General features: G+C 35.3%; 1 protein-coding gene across 2 annotated transcripts in view; it reads right to left on the reverse strand.

The window, feature by feature from the left end:
* LOC105477438 (crystallin beta-gamma domain containing 3) overlaps window positions 1–18,582 on the reverse strand; it is a 124,042-nt gene that overhangs the window by 69,449 nt on the left and 36,011 nt on the right. For both annotated transcript variants that reach the window (XM_011733937.3, XM_011733938.3), the window contains one exon: window positions 10,456–10,886. In XM_011733937.3, the coding sequence (XP_011732239.2) occupies window positions 10,456–10,886 (431 nt within the window). The remainder of the gene's footprint in view (window positions 1–10,455; window positions 10,887–18,582) is intronic.

An 18,582-nucleotide genomic window follows, 5' to 3' on the forward strand; every position in this document is an offset into this window, starting at 1 on the left:
AAGTATGAGAGTATCAGGAAATACAACTAATAATACTTACTACTAATCCCAGCAACTGTGGTAAAAGTACATCTTTTAAACACCACTTCCCTTAATATGTACCAATTTGGGGAGTAAATCATAGAATGCTTTAAATTTATCTTTATTAAAAATAATAAAAATTTAACAAGCAGCACCTGAATGTCAATGCAGCATGAAGAATGTTTGAGTTCCTTAGAATTACTCCTTCTTACCTGATTACATACATACCTCTGACTGTGGTTAACAGAATATGAGTTCAAGCCTTGGGTCCTAGTTCTAATCTCAAAGGAGTGTCTGACTTCTAAGTAACCAGATTGACTTTGGGCCTCATATTACTACAAGTTTAGGGATACATCACTGATTTCTCCACCACATTAAAGCATCATAATGACCTTCTATTCCTTTACTCTTAGATGTGAATTTGAACAGCAACATTTAGCACATAAGTTGGAAACATTTTAAAGGAAAACAGATGGCAAGATATCTAGCCCACAGTAAGCACTCAGTATGTATTTGTTGATTCAATAAATGACAAAACTGCATCAAAATTCTCACTATACAATTAGTATAGTGAGTATTAAACTGCTTGGGCAAATGCCGAAATCAAAAAAGATGTCTAGAGGAAGTATAGAAAACTAACCCCAGTATAAAGATCCTGATGCTCTCAGCACCCAATTTCCTTTGGAGAATCTACCCCCACGAGTTCTCACATCATGCCATACTATCTTGCAGCCAATTACATGCATCATTCTCTGTCCTTTAATGCCAGCATCAGAAGGAAACTCTAATGCCCTCTAAGACTCAGCACACAAAAAACTTCCATGCAAACCTATCCCTCTACTACTAAGATGGACAGTTAGTCTTTGATCTCCGGGTGCACAGAACACAGCGTTTGTCACATTAAATCATAAAGATCTATGCACTTATTTATCTTCCCCACTAGCCTGGTGGCTATTTGAGGGAAGGTACTGTGTCCTAATCATCTTTCTGTTTTTAAGTGCCCCACACAAGATTTGGCAAATTGTATATGCTTAATACCTTCTCATGAATTAATGAATAAGTAAAGCAATGATACTTAGTGCTAAGTAATCTATTTCAAACCAATGTCTTCATTTTTATATGTGATAATTAAAATGTTTTAAATTTTGAACTCTAATTACCTTTCAATTTCCTGACTATAAAAAATAGCATGCACTCATATGTTCATATGTTCATATGAGCACTATCCACAATAGCAAAAACATGAAATCAACCTAGGTGTCCATCAATGGTAGATTGGATAAAGAAAATGTGGTACATATATGCCATTGAATACTATGCAGACAGAAAAAAGAAGAAAATTTTGTCCTTTGCAACAACATGAATGCAGGTGGAGGCCATGATCCTAGGTAAATTAACACAGGAAAACCAAATACTACATGTTCTCACATATAAGTGGAAGGTAAACATTCAGTACACATGGATCCAAAGAAGGGAACAATAAACACTGGGGCCTACTTGAGTGGGGAGGATGGGAAGAGGGTGAGGACTAAAATACTGCCTGTCAGGTACTATGTCCATTACCTGGGTGATGAAATAATCTGTACACCAAACCCTCACAACACGCAATTTATCCATGTAATAAACCTGCATATGCACCCGACTAAAATAAAAGTTGAAATTATTTTTTAAAAAACAGTATGGCAGAAAAATCGGATGTGTGTTCTACTTGATTATTTTCTGATTAGACATATGATTAACCAAACCATTACTATGAAATAAACATGAACAATTTAGAAATTCAGTTATCAGTATTCCAATACCTAAAAAATACATTTTATTGTCAACTTGAAAGCAGTTACATTAAGAGTTCTAGATTTGTCTAATTGATAAAAGAGAAATTATATCTCTTTTGACATGTAAAAACTTCACCAACTGTGTCTCTTAAATACTTCTTAAATTTTAGCTGAAATAATTCACTTCAACCTATATACTTCCTGGCCCCTTAAAATACTAACGCACCAGCACTGTAAAAAATTATGTTAGTTACATTCGTTTATTTTTACTGTCCATTATAAAGCACTAAAGGAGATGCAAAAAGAAAAGCTTTGTGTTCCAAAAATGGTTGTAGTTGCTGCATGAGTTTCAGGCTAGATCAAGGACTGTTATGAAAAAAACTTGGATAAGATACCACTATTTGACATTTGGGTCTTTCCTCATTGGTATTTTTTAAAAATCTAATCCTTATGAAGACAGAGACCAACGTATTGTTTTTATTAATTTCTCTATGTAAGCCTCTTGCACAGAGCCAACTATGACATAAATATCTAATAAAAATGTGATGGCAACTTCTATGTGTAAGAAAACTAAGTACAACATTCTGTTCTTACATATGAATCTTCCTATTGTTATATGCAATATGGAAAAAAAGTTTTGTACCAAACATTTTGTGTTTCATAAAGTAGAGATACTTCATACCAATTTTAATAATGTATGTTTTATTCAAAGTAAGCTATATGATAATAGGATTAAACATTTAATTTGTAACTACCAACAAAACCCCAAAAGGTGAATGAATGAATGAATGAATGAATGGTGAATATAAAAATAAAACAATGAAAGAAAAAAGTTGGATAAGGCAACCAGTTCGTGAAAATATGCAAGAAGAAAAAAAATAGGTAAATTAATGCTATTGGTAAAATACCATATCAAAATATGTAAGTTATTCAGAAAATACAAAAGCCTTTCAGAACAACATATGAAGGTACAGAGTCTAAATAAATCACAGGTTTTTTTCTTTCAAACTTTTAACATTTCATACCTAAAACCTCCTGTAAACAGACTGCAATGTTTCTTTTTGCAAAAGATCACAAAAATAATTCTGAAGAAATCAATACCAATAAATGTTTATGGTCAGTGGAAATAAGAGATGAGGAACAGAAATTTATTCTAGTGTAGTAAATTTAGGTCCTCTTGCTAGCAACTCTCTCTTAATCAAACCTCAAAGCATTTTATCCTGCATCAATGCAACTTTTGATCCAAAAAGACTTCTCATAAAAAACAGAAAAAGTCCATTACATTTCAACTCACTATAGTGATACCTTTTGGTATTGGGGTCCTTTGCAGGGTAGGTGGTGGGAATCATTGTTTTATATTTTTTAGGGCTTTCTGAGTACTTTCAACGAAGTTGATTAAGTTAATTTATATTAAGTTACATGCACTGGTTTAAATTTCTAACTAATATGCTGCACTGGAGGTGGAAATATTATATACTTGTAATTAAAACATACATTCTTTAGACTAAACAATTATATTATATTTAAAGAATAGGAAATCAAAGTTACAAGTTCAGCTTCATATGTTATAGTCAGTCCCTTCAGGTACTAATGAGCTACACTCCCTCTATCTTTTTTTAAACTCTCCCTTTTTAAAAGGTTAAGTCATGCCAACATTATGTTTTAGATCATTCTTTCATGGAGTATAGTTGAGTTCATACAATTAAATAATCTTAGGAACATAAAGTTGTTCTTTAAGTTTTAATTTTTCCCTAGTAAATATAAATGCCAAAAAGCATATAGCTAAAAATAAGCTGAAGATGGAAAATTAAAAATTAAAAAACTTTTTTTTCCACATTGTATTTAACAATAGGAGGATTCATATGTAAGAACAGAATTTCGTACTTAGTTTTCTCTCACACGGAAGTTACCATCGCATTTTTATTCTATATTTATATCATTTGTATTTTCACAAGCTACACAGAGAAAAGGGAGTATTAACTTCACGCATTTTGTAATTGTACATAGGATCTACAGCTTATGCTACACACCAAAGGTACATAATCCAAAGAACAGCGAGAAAAAAAGTAAAATATCTAAAAATTTCGAGTATTTAAGGAAGTAGGCATACGTATTGAAAATCTGAAAAGGTTTTACAGATTTTAGCCCAATACATAATTACTCATTATATGAAGGTTTATTAAGCCTCTAGGTAATACATACAGCTATGCTCTATTCTAGATAAATTTGATACACTTGATAATACAAAGGTTAACCAAAGACATGTATCATTCTTCAAAGAAAATTCTATAATAGCAGCCTGAGCGTAATAACTAGACTTATAGCAAAAGTACTTAATTCACATTTAGGAAAATATGGCAAATTATTATTATTATTATTATTATTTTCTGAGATGGAGTCTCACTCTGTCACCCAGGCTAGAGTGCAGTGGTACGATCTTGGCTCTCTGCAACTTTAGCCTCCCGGGTTCAAGTGATTCTCCCGCCTCAGCCTCCTGCGTAGCTGTGATTACAGGCACGCACCACCACACCCGGCTAATTTTTTATGTTTTCGGTAGAGAAAGATGGGGTTTCACCGTGTTGGCCAGATTGGTCTCGAACTCCTGACCTCAAGTGATCTGCCCGCCTCAGCCGCCCCCAAGTGCTGGGATTACAGGCATTAGCCACTGTGCCCGGCTAAGCTACTTTTTTTTTTTTTTTTAGCAGTAAGATTTATTTCCTTTCAAATTACAAAGAATATCTTCTCTCATAATAGAAAAGGCTTTTTAACTTCTCTATGGAAAGCAAAGCAAAAAAAAAAAAAAATCACAGGAGCTTTCACAGAAGAGTTTAGCATTATGCATATGTACCTGTGAAAAACAGAGTTAGAACTGAAAAAAAAATTAACCCAACAATAAAGTAGCTTCCTATGTAAACTACCCTAGAAACGTGAGTTAATATACAGAAAACAATCTAAAAATGTTGCCACACAGGTTTTCATAAAGGTTTTATGGATATTAAAAACAAAACTTGTATAGTCAGTTATAATTTAAAAACAATGACAAAACTATTAAGTGAAGATCAAATCACTTACATTGCCTTTTGGTGAGGATTTTTTTTTAAACTCACTTTACATAGTAAATACAGGCTGAACATTCCTAATCTGAAAATCTGAAATCCAAAATGCTCCAAAATCCAAAAGTTTTTGAGCACCAACATGATATCACAAGTGGAAAATTTATCATTTTTTCTTCTTTCCAACTTTTATTTTAGGTTCAAGGAGTACACATGCGTGTTTGTCAAATGGATAAGTTGCATGTGACAGGGGTTTCATGTGCAGATAATTTTGTCACCCAGCTAATCAGCGTTAATACCCAGTGGGTAGTTTTTCAATCCTCATCCTCCTCCCACCCTCAAATAGGCCCTGGTGTCTGTTGCTTCCTTGTGTCCACATGTATTCAATGTCTAGCTCCCACTTAGAAGTAAGAACATGCAGTATTTGTTTTTTCTGTTCTTGCATTTTATGTGGGAGTTTGCAATTTTTTGAGTTTGAAAAATCAGACCTTGGCAATAAGCTTGAGCAGCAGGATGTAAAGAACTCCCACATTAGCGTTCCATTAGTGGAACGCTAAGCATAAAAGGGTTAATTTGATTATGACAATGGTCTCTTAGTCCATCCATGTTGCTACAGAGGACATGGTTTCATTCTTTTTAATTGCTGTGTAGTATTCCCTGCTGTTTTTGCGCCACATTTTCTTTATCCAGTCCCCCACTGATGGGCATCTAGGTTGATTCCATGTCTTAGCTATTGTGAATATTGCTGCAATGAACAGACATATGCATGTGTCTTCATGGTAGAATGATTTATATTCCTTTGGTTATATACCCAGTAATGGGATTGCTGGGGCAAATGGTAATTCTGTTTTAAGTTCTTTGAGGAGTGACCACACTTCTTTCCACAGTGGCTGAACTAATTTACACTCCCACCAGCAGGGTATAAGGGTTCCCTTTTCTCCACAACCTCACCAGCCTGTTGTTTTTTGATGTTTTGGTAATAGTCATTCCAACTGGTGAGAGATGGTATCTTACTGTGGTTTTGATTTGCATTTCTCTAATGATTAGTGATATTGAGCATTTTTTCTTAAGCTTGTTGGCCAGGTGTGTGTCTTCTTTTGAGAAGTGTCTGTTTATGTCCTTTGGATAACTGGCTAGCCATATGCAGAAGATTGAAACTGGACCCCTACCTTTCACCATATACAAAAATCAACTTGAGATGGACTAAAAACTTAAATATAAAACCTAAAACTATAAAAACCCTAGAATAAAACCTAGAAAATACCATTCTGGACACTGGCCTTGGCAAAGACTTCATGACAGACTCCAAAAGCAATTGTAACAACAAAAAAATCGACAAGTGGTACCTAATTAAAGAGTTTCAGCACAGCAAAAGAAACTAACAACAGAGTAAACAGACAACCTACAGAATGGGAGAAAATATTTGCAAAATATGCATCTGACAAAGGTCTCATATTTACAATCTATAACTCAAACAAATCAACAAGCACCTTTGCTTTCTGGGTGCAAACTTTCAGGAGCAAACTTTGCTTCATGCCCCTAAATCATGTGTATGAGATGCAAATGAAACATAAATGAATTTTGTGTTTAGGCATAGGTCCCATCCCCAAGATTTCTCATTATGCCTATGCAAATACTCCCCCCCCCCAAAAAAAAATCTAAAATCTGAAAAAATATTGAAAATCTAAAACACTTCTGGTCCCAAGCATTTTAGATAAGGGATACTTGACTTGTAATAACTTGTCTAAATTCTGAAAGCTGTATTAATGGTAATAAGGAAAATTATGTTTGATAGCATAGTAATGAGCATCTGTTATGCAGTATAGGATGTTTTATTACCTTGTTTAAGCTATTAACCCTTTTTAATAAGCCTTGATTTATTTTTTTAAAGTAGGAGCATTCGTCCATGAAAAAGGCAATGAAAAAATTTAAGTAAATTCATTCCTCCTAATATCAAAAAATTGAAATGTTTGTATGTGACACTGAAATCTCTTAGTAATTTCAAAAGCATAAGCTCTTTTATTAATTGATATGTAATAATTGTACGTACTTATGACGTACAGACTGATATTTTGATACAGGTATACACTGTGTAATGATCAATTCAGAGAAATCAGCATATCCATCACAAGCATTTATCATTTGTGTTGTGAACATTTAGTCCTTTCTGCTAGCTGTTTGATAATATATGATCGATTATTGTTAACTATAGTCATCCTACAGTACTACAGAACATTAGAACTTATTCCTCCTATGTAGATCTAGCTGTAATTTTATATCCATTAATCATCCTCTCCCTATAAGCTCTTTAAATAACGTTTTATATTTGAGATACTCATGATCATGAATAAAAAACTTAAATATATCATTGCTTTTAATAATTCATATAACAGAGCCAAAACAACTTTAAAATAAAATACAGATTCTCAAAATTATCATTAATAGTAAAGGATTCTCTACATATATTGACCGGGCACATTGGCTCACACCTGTAATCCCAGCACTTTGGGAGGCTGAGGCGGGCGGATCACGAGGTCAGGAGATTGAGGCCACCCTGGCTAGCATGGTGAAACCCTGTCTCTACCGAAAATACAAAAAATTAGCCAGGTGTGGTGGCGGGCGCCTGTGGTCCCAGCTGCTCAGGAGGCTGAGGCAGGAGAATGGCATGAGAACCTCAGCCTCCTGGGTTCAAGTGATTTTCCTGCCTCAGCCTCCCAAGTAGTTGAGATCACAGACATGCACCACCACACCAGGCAAATTTTTTATTTTTAGTAGAGACAGGGTTTCTCCATGTTGGTCAGGCTGGTCTCGAACTCTCGACCTCAGGTGATCCGCCTGCCTCGACCTCCCAAGTGCTGAGATTAAAGGCATGAGTCACCACGCCTGGCCTAAATTATAATTCTTAAGCATATTGACAGCTGTCAGGAGGAAGTTGTTGAAACTGTAATTCTAAGCCTGGTAAACTGTGAGATTTTCAAAGCTAGGCCTGAAGGAAGCTGGCATCTCAGTCAAACTGGCAGTCAGGTGGTTTTCCCTTTCCTCCTAAATCAAGAACCACCATTCTTTGTTGAGGAGACTTTGGAGAATTGCCTTAAGCAATTATTCTATTAACAAGGAATTAGTCTACTAACAAGTTGTTATTTGGTAAAAATAAGAGGAAAAGTATCTTCTCTCTTTTTAATCGACTAGTACCAAAGAAAAAAAATCTGACCTAACTAATCAAAGGAGAAAAAGTACAAACTTCCCATTCTACCCAATTCCTATAACAACCTCCAAATTATCACCATTTTAAGTTACTTTAAAATGCTAGATGTCAAATGTGAGCAAGCAAAACAATCATCTAAAGAGGCAGTTAGAATATTGCTGGGCCCCACTCCTGCAGAGATTCTGCTTCAGTGGATCTGATCAGATAATGTGCATTCCTAATGAGGTCCCAGGTGATTCTGCTGCTGCTGCTCCAAGGACCACACTTTGAATAGTACTGCTTTAGACAATCGTATTCACATATTATGGATGCAGCACAATTGAGCCACTTTTCTGCTGTTGGATACTGGTTTCCAAATACACGTTCCTGTAATGTTAGAATCAACACCTTTGTACATTATCAGAAATAACTTCCAAACTTAAGGTTCCTGATATATATTGCCAATTGAATTTCTAAAAAATGCTACCAATTTGTACTCCACTCCTAGCAGGGTATATGAGTGCCAGCCTTATCAACTCTGACTCACTCAGGACATTATCATTTATTATTATTATCAATTTAATGGGGAAAAATTCTCATTTTAGTTTGCATTTCCTTGATTTTTTTTTTTTTTTTTTTTTTGAGACAGAGTCTCGCTCTGTCCCCCAGGCTGGAGTGCAGTGGCCGGATCTCAGCTCACTGCAAGCTCCACCTCCCGGGTTTACGCCATTCTCCTGCCTCAGCCTCCCAAGTAGCTGGGACTACAGGCGCCCGCCACCTCGCCCGGCTAGTTTTTTGTATTTTGTAGTAGAGACGGGGTTTCACCATGTTAGCCAGGATGGTCTCGATCTCCTGACCTTGTGATCCGCCCGTCTCAGCCTCCCAAAGTGCTGGGATTACAGCTTGTAATTACCTACAGGTAATCCCAGGGATTACCGCACCTGGCCTGCATTTCCTTGATTGTTAGTGAAAATAAACTTTTTTCACTTATTAACAGATTAGACTTCTTTTATTTGAAAGATTTGTTTATATTGTTTGCCTTTTCTATTGGTTAGTTGGTGTCTGAATTGCTTATCAGTTAAAGCATTCTCTGTCATTTTTTTGTGTATAATTTTTTCATTTTCATTTAAATTTATTATTGCTTATGTTACTTGACATAAAAGAGTTTGAAAATTGGGAATAAGTTTTAATCTACTGATCTTCTTATTGATACCTTCCATTGCTATTATGCTTAGAAAGTCATTTCTTACCAAAATAAAAATGTACAAATGCTTTTAACATTTTTATTGTTTTTAATATTTGTTACTCTATCTTCATTTACTTTAATACAAAGATGAGGAACACATAATGACATCACATTCTAGGGTTCAAGTTACATATAAGAGAGTCTATTTCTAGGCTGTCTACTCTGTTCGATTTAAATGTCTAGCAAATATTACATCAGTATGACACTGTTTCAAATACCACAGCTGTATCAATACATTTTAACATCAGGTGGAACAAGCCCCACAACATTATTCTTCATGGACAAACTCTAATCTATTTTCACAGAGCTGTAAGATAGGTCTGTGCCTGTATCATAAGTTTACTATGAGGAATTAACTGAAAGCACCTACATAAAGACACCTGGAAACTATAAAGAACTTCCTGGAAACTAAAAAGAACTGCATAACTATATGGTAATGCTTATATCTGACTATAATATTATTGATGGCTTCTTCAATAATAAATTCTCGAGCAGAGGTAAAAGTAAAGTCAATAAAACAAAACCTTACTAGTTACAAATGAATACTTTTATGTCACACAAAATATCGAATGGACTCAACAATGTGATAAACATTCCTTAATTACAAAATATTCCTTCTACCTCATTTGAGAGTAAAAGGACAAACAAGTTGGTGTGTGTTTGCTAATCAAACAATGAAGAAAGTGGTGGTAAAATGTTCCTTCAATTCAAGCAATATTTTCGTTTCTTGGAGCTCTGTAAAGGTTCATAAAGCTAGTTTCATGAATAGAGCCCATTTAAATTGCTTTTCTTAACTGCTTTAATTAAATTTTACAGAATAAAGATATTGACAGAATAAGAATACAAACCTGAGGACCATTTTCCCTCAAAATGCACATATTGAATACGTTGCCTGTCCTGACACAGGAGGAATTCATGCAACAGAAAACATTACCATGCAGGGAAAAAATAAATCTTTTACTAAGACAAATTTAGCAGGCCCTGGATTACCTGTATGGTTCTCTGTACCATGATTAATTACTTGTATGGTACAGAGAATCATAAAGATTTTTACCCAGTAGTAGGGACACTACAGAATATCTCTTCCAATCCCACCAATTACTAGGATTAAAACTAAAGCTGAAAAGCTAGATCCAAAAAGCTCAATTTTTTGGTTCGATTAAATTTTAAACTTACTTTAGCAAATTAGTGGCTTCTTGTTCACTGTCTTGTGTTGTATCCAAAGAAAAAGCATCTGAGAGTTCAGATGAGTTGGAGTCCTGTTCTTCTGTTGGATGTGTCTGGGTTCTTAGGGAGCCACTGAAAATCTCTCTCTCCCTTTTGATCCCTTCTTCATGATGGTCACTGGGATTCTGTAAATCTTTCTCAGCTTTATCATGGTCATCTCTGAAAGAAGACTGCTTAGCTTCACCTAGAGATGATTTTCCCGAAATATTGAATAAGTTACCAAGAAACTGAAAAAAGCTTTCTTTTGGCTGTCTGTCACTTTCTCCTATTTTGGAATCTGCAGTGGAACTGGAAACATCATATGCCTTTTTGGGATCTTCTTGCACTGGAGGAGTGACTGACTTCTCAGCATGGTTCCTTTTGTCCTCACTTTGGCGAATCTTTGAAAACAAAATAGACAATAATAAGCATCATTATTTAAATAATAAAACAGACTGATAAGCTATTACAAAACAGACTCTGTGTAGACACCAGGATACATTTGTGAATAAGACTAATGGCTTCTGTTCCTTTGGGCAGTTCACAATCTACTGAAGGGCACGGTAAGCACGACCTTTAAAAAGCTACATGGTAAATGTCATGAGGGGAGAAGTACCGCACACATGGGAACCCAGAACAGGAGTAACTAGTCCAGACTTGGTGGAAGTGAGAACACAGACGGTAACTTGGGGGATGCTTCCTAGAGGAAGTGCACTCTTTGAAGGGGACAGAAAAAGTGACTATGTGATACTTATGCATCTGTGTGTGTGTTTAGTGGGGTATCAGCTCCTAAGGGAGTTTAATATGACTGGAGGTTAGGGTACAAAAATGACATGAGAGGTAAATACGGAGAGAGAAGAGACCACAGTAAACATGTGTATTTAAATTTAGCCTTTATTATGACAGAGCTAAGGGAGAGTATTCAAATTACTGGTACTTGAGATAATAACACCTCAACAGACCTCATCATTTCAGCATTGTGTTAACCTATAAAGCTGGCATAATATGTAACATCATTCAAGAAGATGAGGAAAAGACAGTAACATGGTACTTCAGAGAAAGAGCCCACTTGTGACCCCTTCCTGGTAAAACAGGAAGTCCTGATACATAATGTTAATGCAAACCATGGATAGCATCAGGCACTCTTGAAGACAAACACTTGCAGAAGTCCATTTTGCCTGCTCGTAATTAAGTTACTGGTAAAGCAAACTCAATTAATGCATACTGTGTGAGGCAAAACTGAGCTGCTACATCAAAGAGCATGTTGGCATTCCACTTCGTGCTATTTCCAGATTCTAAAAAGCTTTAGGCCCATGAGCCAACTCACTCTGCCTTCCAAACATGCTCACTCATATAACTGTAAAAAGAATGCCCATCCTACAGTCTCTGTCACCTGTTATGTTCGCTAGCCCTTATAAAAGGAAAGGTCGAGTCTGAGTCAGAAAACAATCAGGACACCAAGTCAAAACCACCTTAGGGCATTTTAGGTTCACGTGAGAATGTTTTATAAAAACACGAGCTTCAAGAAGGCAAGAACATAATTATAATGCCATTTTTTCACCTCATTCCATGTTTTGATCTAAGTTCAAATTAATATAAAGGAGGATTTCACTAACCACTAAAAAAGATATAGCATATGAAAGGTTGAGAAAATATTAAAACCTATTAACTCAGCAAACTGATTGCAAGCAAACAATATTTTTAAGTTTGTTCCCATAGGTGTCAAAGGGGATTTCTGAGTGCACATGGCATTTTTTGATGTGTTAAGATTTAATACATCTTGTGAGCCTCTACATTTAGAATGCTACCAGCCTTCTAGAGACACTACACGTCTCACCTTTCACCAGTTTCAACTACAATTTGATTCCACTTGTCTCCACCTCACCCGTCCAACCTTCTGCTCATTCTGAGAGCTGACACTATAAGTCACCTGTGCCCTCTCCTCATATAAACAGGATAAATGATCTCTCAGTCTGGCAGTAGAAGATATGCAGTCAACATTTTGAAACTGGTCATTTATATGAAGGATATACATTTTTTGTTAACAATTGGGTTTATTGTAATTTTTAGCCACAATATTTCTCCCCAGCTCAAAAAGAGCACTGGAACGTGAAAAGAACAGTGACTAAAGCGGCTGCTCTTCCTATGTAGCCACTTGAAGAAAGCAAACTACAGGCTGTTCATTAAAATATCATAAACATCCTTAAAATGCTTCAGAAATTTGCAAAAGAGTCTTATATAATCTGGGCAGTGATTTAAAAGAAGAAAAATGAACAAGATTACCACTTTTAACATCATTAAAATCTCAAAAAAGTAATTTTTGTCAAAAATGTATTTATCTCCCTATTATTTTAACTTGCTCATTCCTTTCAAAGCGTAAGAGGTTGCTTTCCAAATGAGGAAGATACATTTTGTGAAACTAATGAAAGACTTTATATTTAACCTTTTTAAAATAGTAAATATATTTTTTTTAAATCACTTGTTTCTCCTTCCCCTCAACTGTCTGCTTCTTTGCTATTCCAGAATCCCTATAAGTTTACTAAAGAGTAGTTTTTAGTTCCCTTAAATGTTTTAGTTGCTTAATTTTTCCCTCATAATCTTATGAGAAACGTGTATTAGTAATTAAAACACCAACAACAAAAAAGTTTCTGATTTTAGAAACAAAACTAGCAGGAAAAATACACTGCTATTCAAAGTAAACACCTGCAATAAATTAAATAACAAAGAATTAAAATTTTAAGATTGATCTAAAGCAGTTGTTCTTCACCCTCAGCCTAGACAAGTTCAGCCTGCCTACAGGCCCTCATTATGCGGGCCCTACATCTGTCTGCCAACAGGACTGTCTACCATTGTAGCAATGAATGAGTAGAATGAAAGCACTCAGGATTCAGGCAAACATTAACAAAATGTTCATTCTAGCTGCTCTCCAAGATTTTGGTATTATGTATATACTATATGAATGTTACTGATGAAGGCATATGTATCTTTGGAATTTTCAATGTTTTTCCCTCATGTTCAATATATTGTAATGCAGTACTTTTAGTCCAAATGCATTTCTCTATCTACTCTCTTTGCTATGCTGGGGCCCAACACAACAAAATACAGGAAAATATTATGTATACTGATTAATAAGATTTAGCTGAGGTCTTCAAGGAGCTTACAAGCTAGGAAGATACTCATTATATTAGTATCACTGTAGAGGGCTTACAAAAGATATGTACACAATGGAAGACATAATTAATGAGTGGGGATGTAGAGAAACCATCTTCTTTGCATAGAAGATAACATTTGAGCTTAATTCTGAAGAGTGTTAAGAATATTCTAGACACAAGCCATGGTATGCACAAAGACACAGAAGTTTGGAATATGTTTACTATGGCAGGGATGTGGTTGAAAAAGATTGGAGCACAGAGGATAAAGAGTTCGATAAGATGACCAGTTAGAAGTGGTGGGTGAAGAATAACATGGTCACAGATAACTGAGTTCTCTAAATTAGACAACAATTTGAGTAGGTAAGCCAAACAAATGGACATGGAAAATAGAAAGGGAGGTGAGAATTAGGGCTCTGGGTAAGAGGCAGGTAGGGCAACAAACTATTTAGTTGTCAAATGTGAAATTTTTGGTCCCTTGTGATACACAAGTTGAGATGTCTGATAAACAGAGGCACATTTTAAGAATGCAGTCTGGCAATATACAATGTGAGCAGGAAAAAAAGAGGAAAAAACAAAAAGATCCCTATGGAAAAAAAGACAAAAAGGCAAAAACAATGAAAAGAAGAAACCAGTGAAAGAGACGGAGGAGATCAAAACCAGACCAGGTTAGTCTCTATAGAATACCAGAGATCTCCAAAGAAACAAAGAACCCTTCAAAAGGGAGACAGGAGTCAAGAATGTCAAATGCCACTGTAGGCTCAAGAAAGATGAGGACTATCTTCCTCATTCATATTCAAAAACATCAGGCATACACCCACCTTGGGAATTTGCCTTTACTCCTCTCTCTACTTAGAATGTTCATCCCCCAGATGAACTCACTCTCTCTCACCTCCTTCAGGCCTTTACTTGAAAACCATCTCACCAGTGAAAATTCTCTCAGCATGATCTAAAATAGCAGACTCCTCCACTGTAAAACTGCCTATCCTCCTGTTTTATTTTTCTTCTTGTACTTACTATTATAGTATATACACACACAACACACACCTACAACATTTAATATGTGTTTCTTCCTTAAGGATGTAATATCCATAAGGCCAAAGGTTTTTGTCTATTTTATTCACTGCAGTATCTCTACCACCTTGAAACATGCCTGATAATAAGGCATGTTTGTTAGAGTAATAACAAACATGCCTTATTAACATGCCTAATAATAACAAACATGCCTAATAATAACAAACATGCCTCAAATGTTTGTTAGAGTAATAAATGAAGAAATGGAAAAGCCTTAAGAATGCAGGAGAAACAGTCATAACAGTTCAAGAATTCATGTGTTCAGTCCAAAACTTGAGGTGCTAAACAGTGAGTAGCTAACAAGGAAATATGAATAGTCATAAGTAGATGGGAAACCTCCTCAGAGATGTTTAACTAGAAGGAAGGAAAGACAAAAGACATTTTAAGTTCCAAGACAGAACTTACTGTTTTGTGAATCAGCTCTATACTTGTTGGAAAGGGAGTGACTATGGTATAAAGAGATGGATGACAGGTTCCAGAAGGAAAGGAAGGAGGTGATGATATGAAGAGAACAATATAATTTCTAATACTTCTAATAAAGACAAAGTATTAGCATTGGAGAGAAGGACATTTTCTCTGCCAAGTAAAGTGGCAAGGAGAGTGGCTGAAGCCTTATAAATTTTGTAAGTGAAAAGACAGTAAGGTTCAACAAATGGCTCTGACCTCAGTAAAGTGAAAGGAGAGAAAAGCTGAAGGAGAGACAAAAAGGTGAAACTAGGATTTGGGTTCTCAAAATTTAGAGAATTTGAAACAACGTTTCTGGGGAATACAGTCCCAAATGAACAGGCTAAAACTAGGTAAACGAAAAAGCAGTTAGGTTCAATGTAAACTTTAAAGTATTGATTCATTCAATAAAGAATCAACAAGACACTATTCTAGGCATTTAGATGCAATAGTGACAAATGTACCAAAATCCTGGCTTTCATGGTACCTACATTCTAGTGATGTCTGAACTTTTTTGCAGGTCTAATTAGCATTATTTTGTCACCTCCTTAAGCAGCCTGTAGCACGTGATGGGTGCTGTGGCAACGGGTACAGTAAACAAGGTCAACGTGCAGATAATGTTGCCCTGCCCCCTTGAGCAGTGAAACTGCTAAGCATCACATGTGCACCCTCACCACAGGGCCCCCAAACAGGCTGCCAGGAGTCTGACACTACCAGTGACTGTGCCCCTTTCATCAGTGGAGCTGAATGGTATACACACACCACTCAGAAACTGGGAACAGGCCTGCTAGGTGACTACTGTCACTGATGATCCTGCCCCCAGCAAAACCAAAGCCATCTCACTGCCTCCACAGACCCACATAGTCTAGGCCACTGAGGCACTCACAGATGTTGATGACAGCCAAAAAAAAAAAAAAAATCATACTGTGACTACACTACTGTGCCTACCTAGAACCAAATCCAAAGCCAGACACCATGTATCACATCTGCAAGAAAAAATCTTTCCCTACAAAGCTACTCCATAAAATTGAAGGAGGTACTTATTCCACCAGATGCATAGGTAACAAAGTAGGGACACGAGAAACATGAAAAAGCAAGAAATGTAACACAAAGGAATGCAATAATTATCCAGTAACAGAAAACCAAGAAAAGAAAATCTATGAAATGCCTAAAAAGAAATTAACAATAAAAATCTTAAGTAAATTCAGCAAGATACAAAAAAATACAGATAGACAATTCAATAAAATCAGAAAAACTATTTATGATATGAATGATAAAGTCAACAAGACAGGTGTCACAATAAAGAACCAAACGGAAATGTTGAAGCTGAAAAAAATCAATGAATAAAATATGCAATGGAAAGTACCAATAATAGATTAGATGAAGCAGAAAAAACTTCTGAACTTGAAGAAAGGCTTTTTTAAATGATCCAATCAGAAAATAAAAAGGAATAAGGAAAGCCCAGGAGGAAAAGAGATAGGAAAAGGCATAGAAACCCTATTTAATGAAATAATAGCTAAAAACTTTCTAAGTCTTGGAAGAATATAGACATCTAGATCCAGAAAGCTCAAAAGTCCCCAAATAGATTCAATCTCGAAAGGTCCTTTCTGAGGCACATTACAGTCATACTGTCAAAAGTCAACAAATAGAGATTTCTAAAAATAGAGAAAAATGGCAAGTCACATACAAAGGAATCTCCATCAGAATAACAGCATATATCTTAGCAGAAACCTTATTGGCAAGAAAAGAATAGAATGATACGTTCAAGTTGCTGAAAGAAAAAAAAAACTCAACTAAAAACATTATACCCAGCAAAGCTATCCCTCAGAAATGAAGGAAAAATAAAGTCCCTTCCAGACAAACAAAAACAGAGAAAATTCATCACCACTACATAGACTTTAAAGAAATGCTCAAGGATGTCCCACATTTGGAAGCAAAACAATATCTACTACCATAAAACTACAAAAGTATAAAGCTCACTGATAGAGAAGATACATAGATGAGATAAAGTAATCAAACCTTATCATGATAGAAAACCACCAAAGATAAACAATAAGAAAGGAACAATGTATACACAAAATGATCAGAAATTAACAAAATGACAATAATACCTATCAATAATAACCACAAATGTAAATGGTTAAATTCCCCAATGAAAAGATATAGATTAGCTGAACTGGCCACTGCACTCCAGCCTGGGCGACAGAGCTAGACTCCGTCTCAAAAAAAAAAAAAAAACAGGACTCAACTATATGCTACCTACAAGAAACTCACTTCACATATGGAGACACACACAGAATGAAAGTAAATGGATGGAAAAAGATATTCCATGCAAATGGAAGCGAAAACAGACTACAAGTCAAAAACTGCAAAAAGAGATAAAGAAGGTCATTATATAAGGATAAAGGGACCCAGTCAACAAGAGGATGTAACAACTGTAAATATACATGCACTCAAGACAGGAACACCCAGATATATAAAACAAATAGTATTAGATCCAATGGGGTAGACCCCAATATAATAATAGCTGTAAACTTCAAAATCCCACTCTCAACTTTGGACATATCTAGACCAAAAAAAAAAAAAAAAAAAAACACTTAAGGAAATAGCAGATTACATTTCACTATAGACCTAACAAACATTTATACAACATTTCATCTAACAGCTATAGAATACACATTTTTCTCACCAGCAAATGGAATATTCTTCAGAACACACCATATTTCAGGCCACAAATTAAGTCTCAACATATTTTTTAAAAAATCAAAATCATAGCCAGTATTTTTTCTAACCACAATGGAATAAAACTAGAAATCAATAACAAAAGAAATGTTGGAAACTTTACAAATACATGGAAATTAAACATGCTCCTGAATGACCAATGAAAAAAGAAGAAAATTAAAACATTTGTTTCGACAAATGAAAGTAGAAACACAATACACAGAAACCTATAGGATACAGCAAAAGCAGAAGAGGGAAGCTGACAGCAACATCAACATAAAAAAATTATTTCAAATAAACAACCTAACAGTACACCTCAAGAAACTAGCAAAACAAGAATAAGCCGACTCCCAAATTAGGAGAAAACAATAATCAGAGCAGAAATAAATGACATTCAGACTAAAGTATAATACAAAAGAGCAATGAAACATAAAGTCAGTTTTTTATAAAAACAAAATTAATAAACCATCAGTTAGACTAAGAAAAAAGACCCAAGTAAAATCAGAATTGAAAAAGGAGACATGACTGATAGATACCACCATAATACAAAGGCTCATCAGAAATTTTTATGAATGACGATATACCAACAAATAATAAAAAAAAAACTTAGAGGAAATGAATACATTCCTAGACATACACAATCTACCAAAATTGAAGCAAGAAAAAAATAGAAAACCTGAACAGACCAGTAACTAGTACCAAGGTTGAA

Source organism: Macaca nemestrina, chromosome 2 (assembly GCF_043159975.1).
Source record: "Macaca nemestrina isolate mMacNem1 chromosome 2, mMacNem.hap1, whole genome shotgun sequence".
In the NCBI taxonomy this organism is placed as follows: Eukaryota; Metazoa; Chordata; class Mammalia; order Primates; family Cercopithecidae; genus Macaca; species Macaca nemestrina.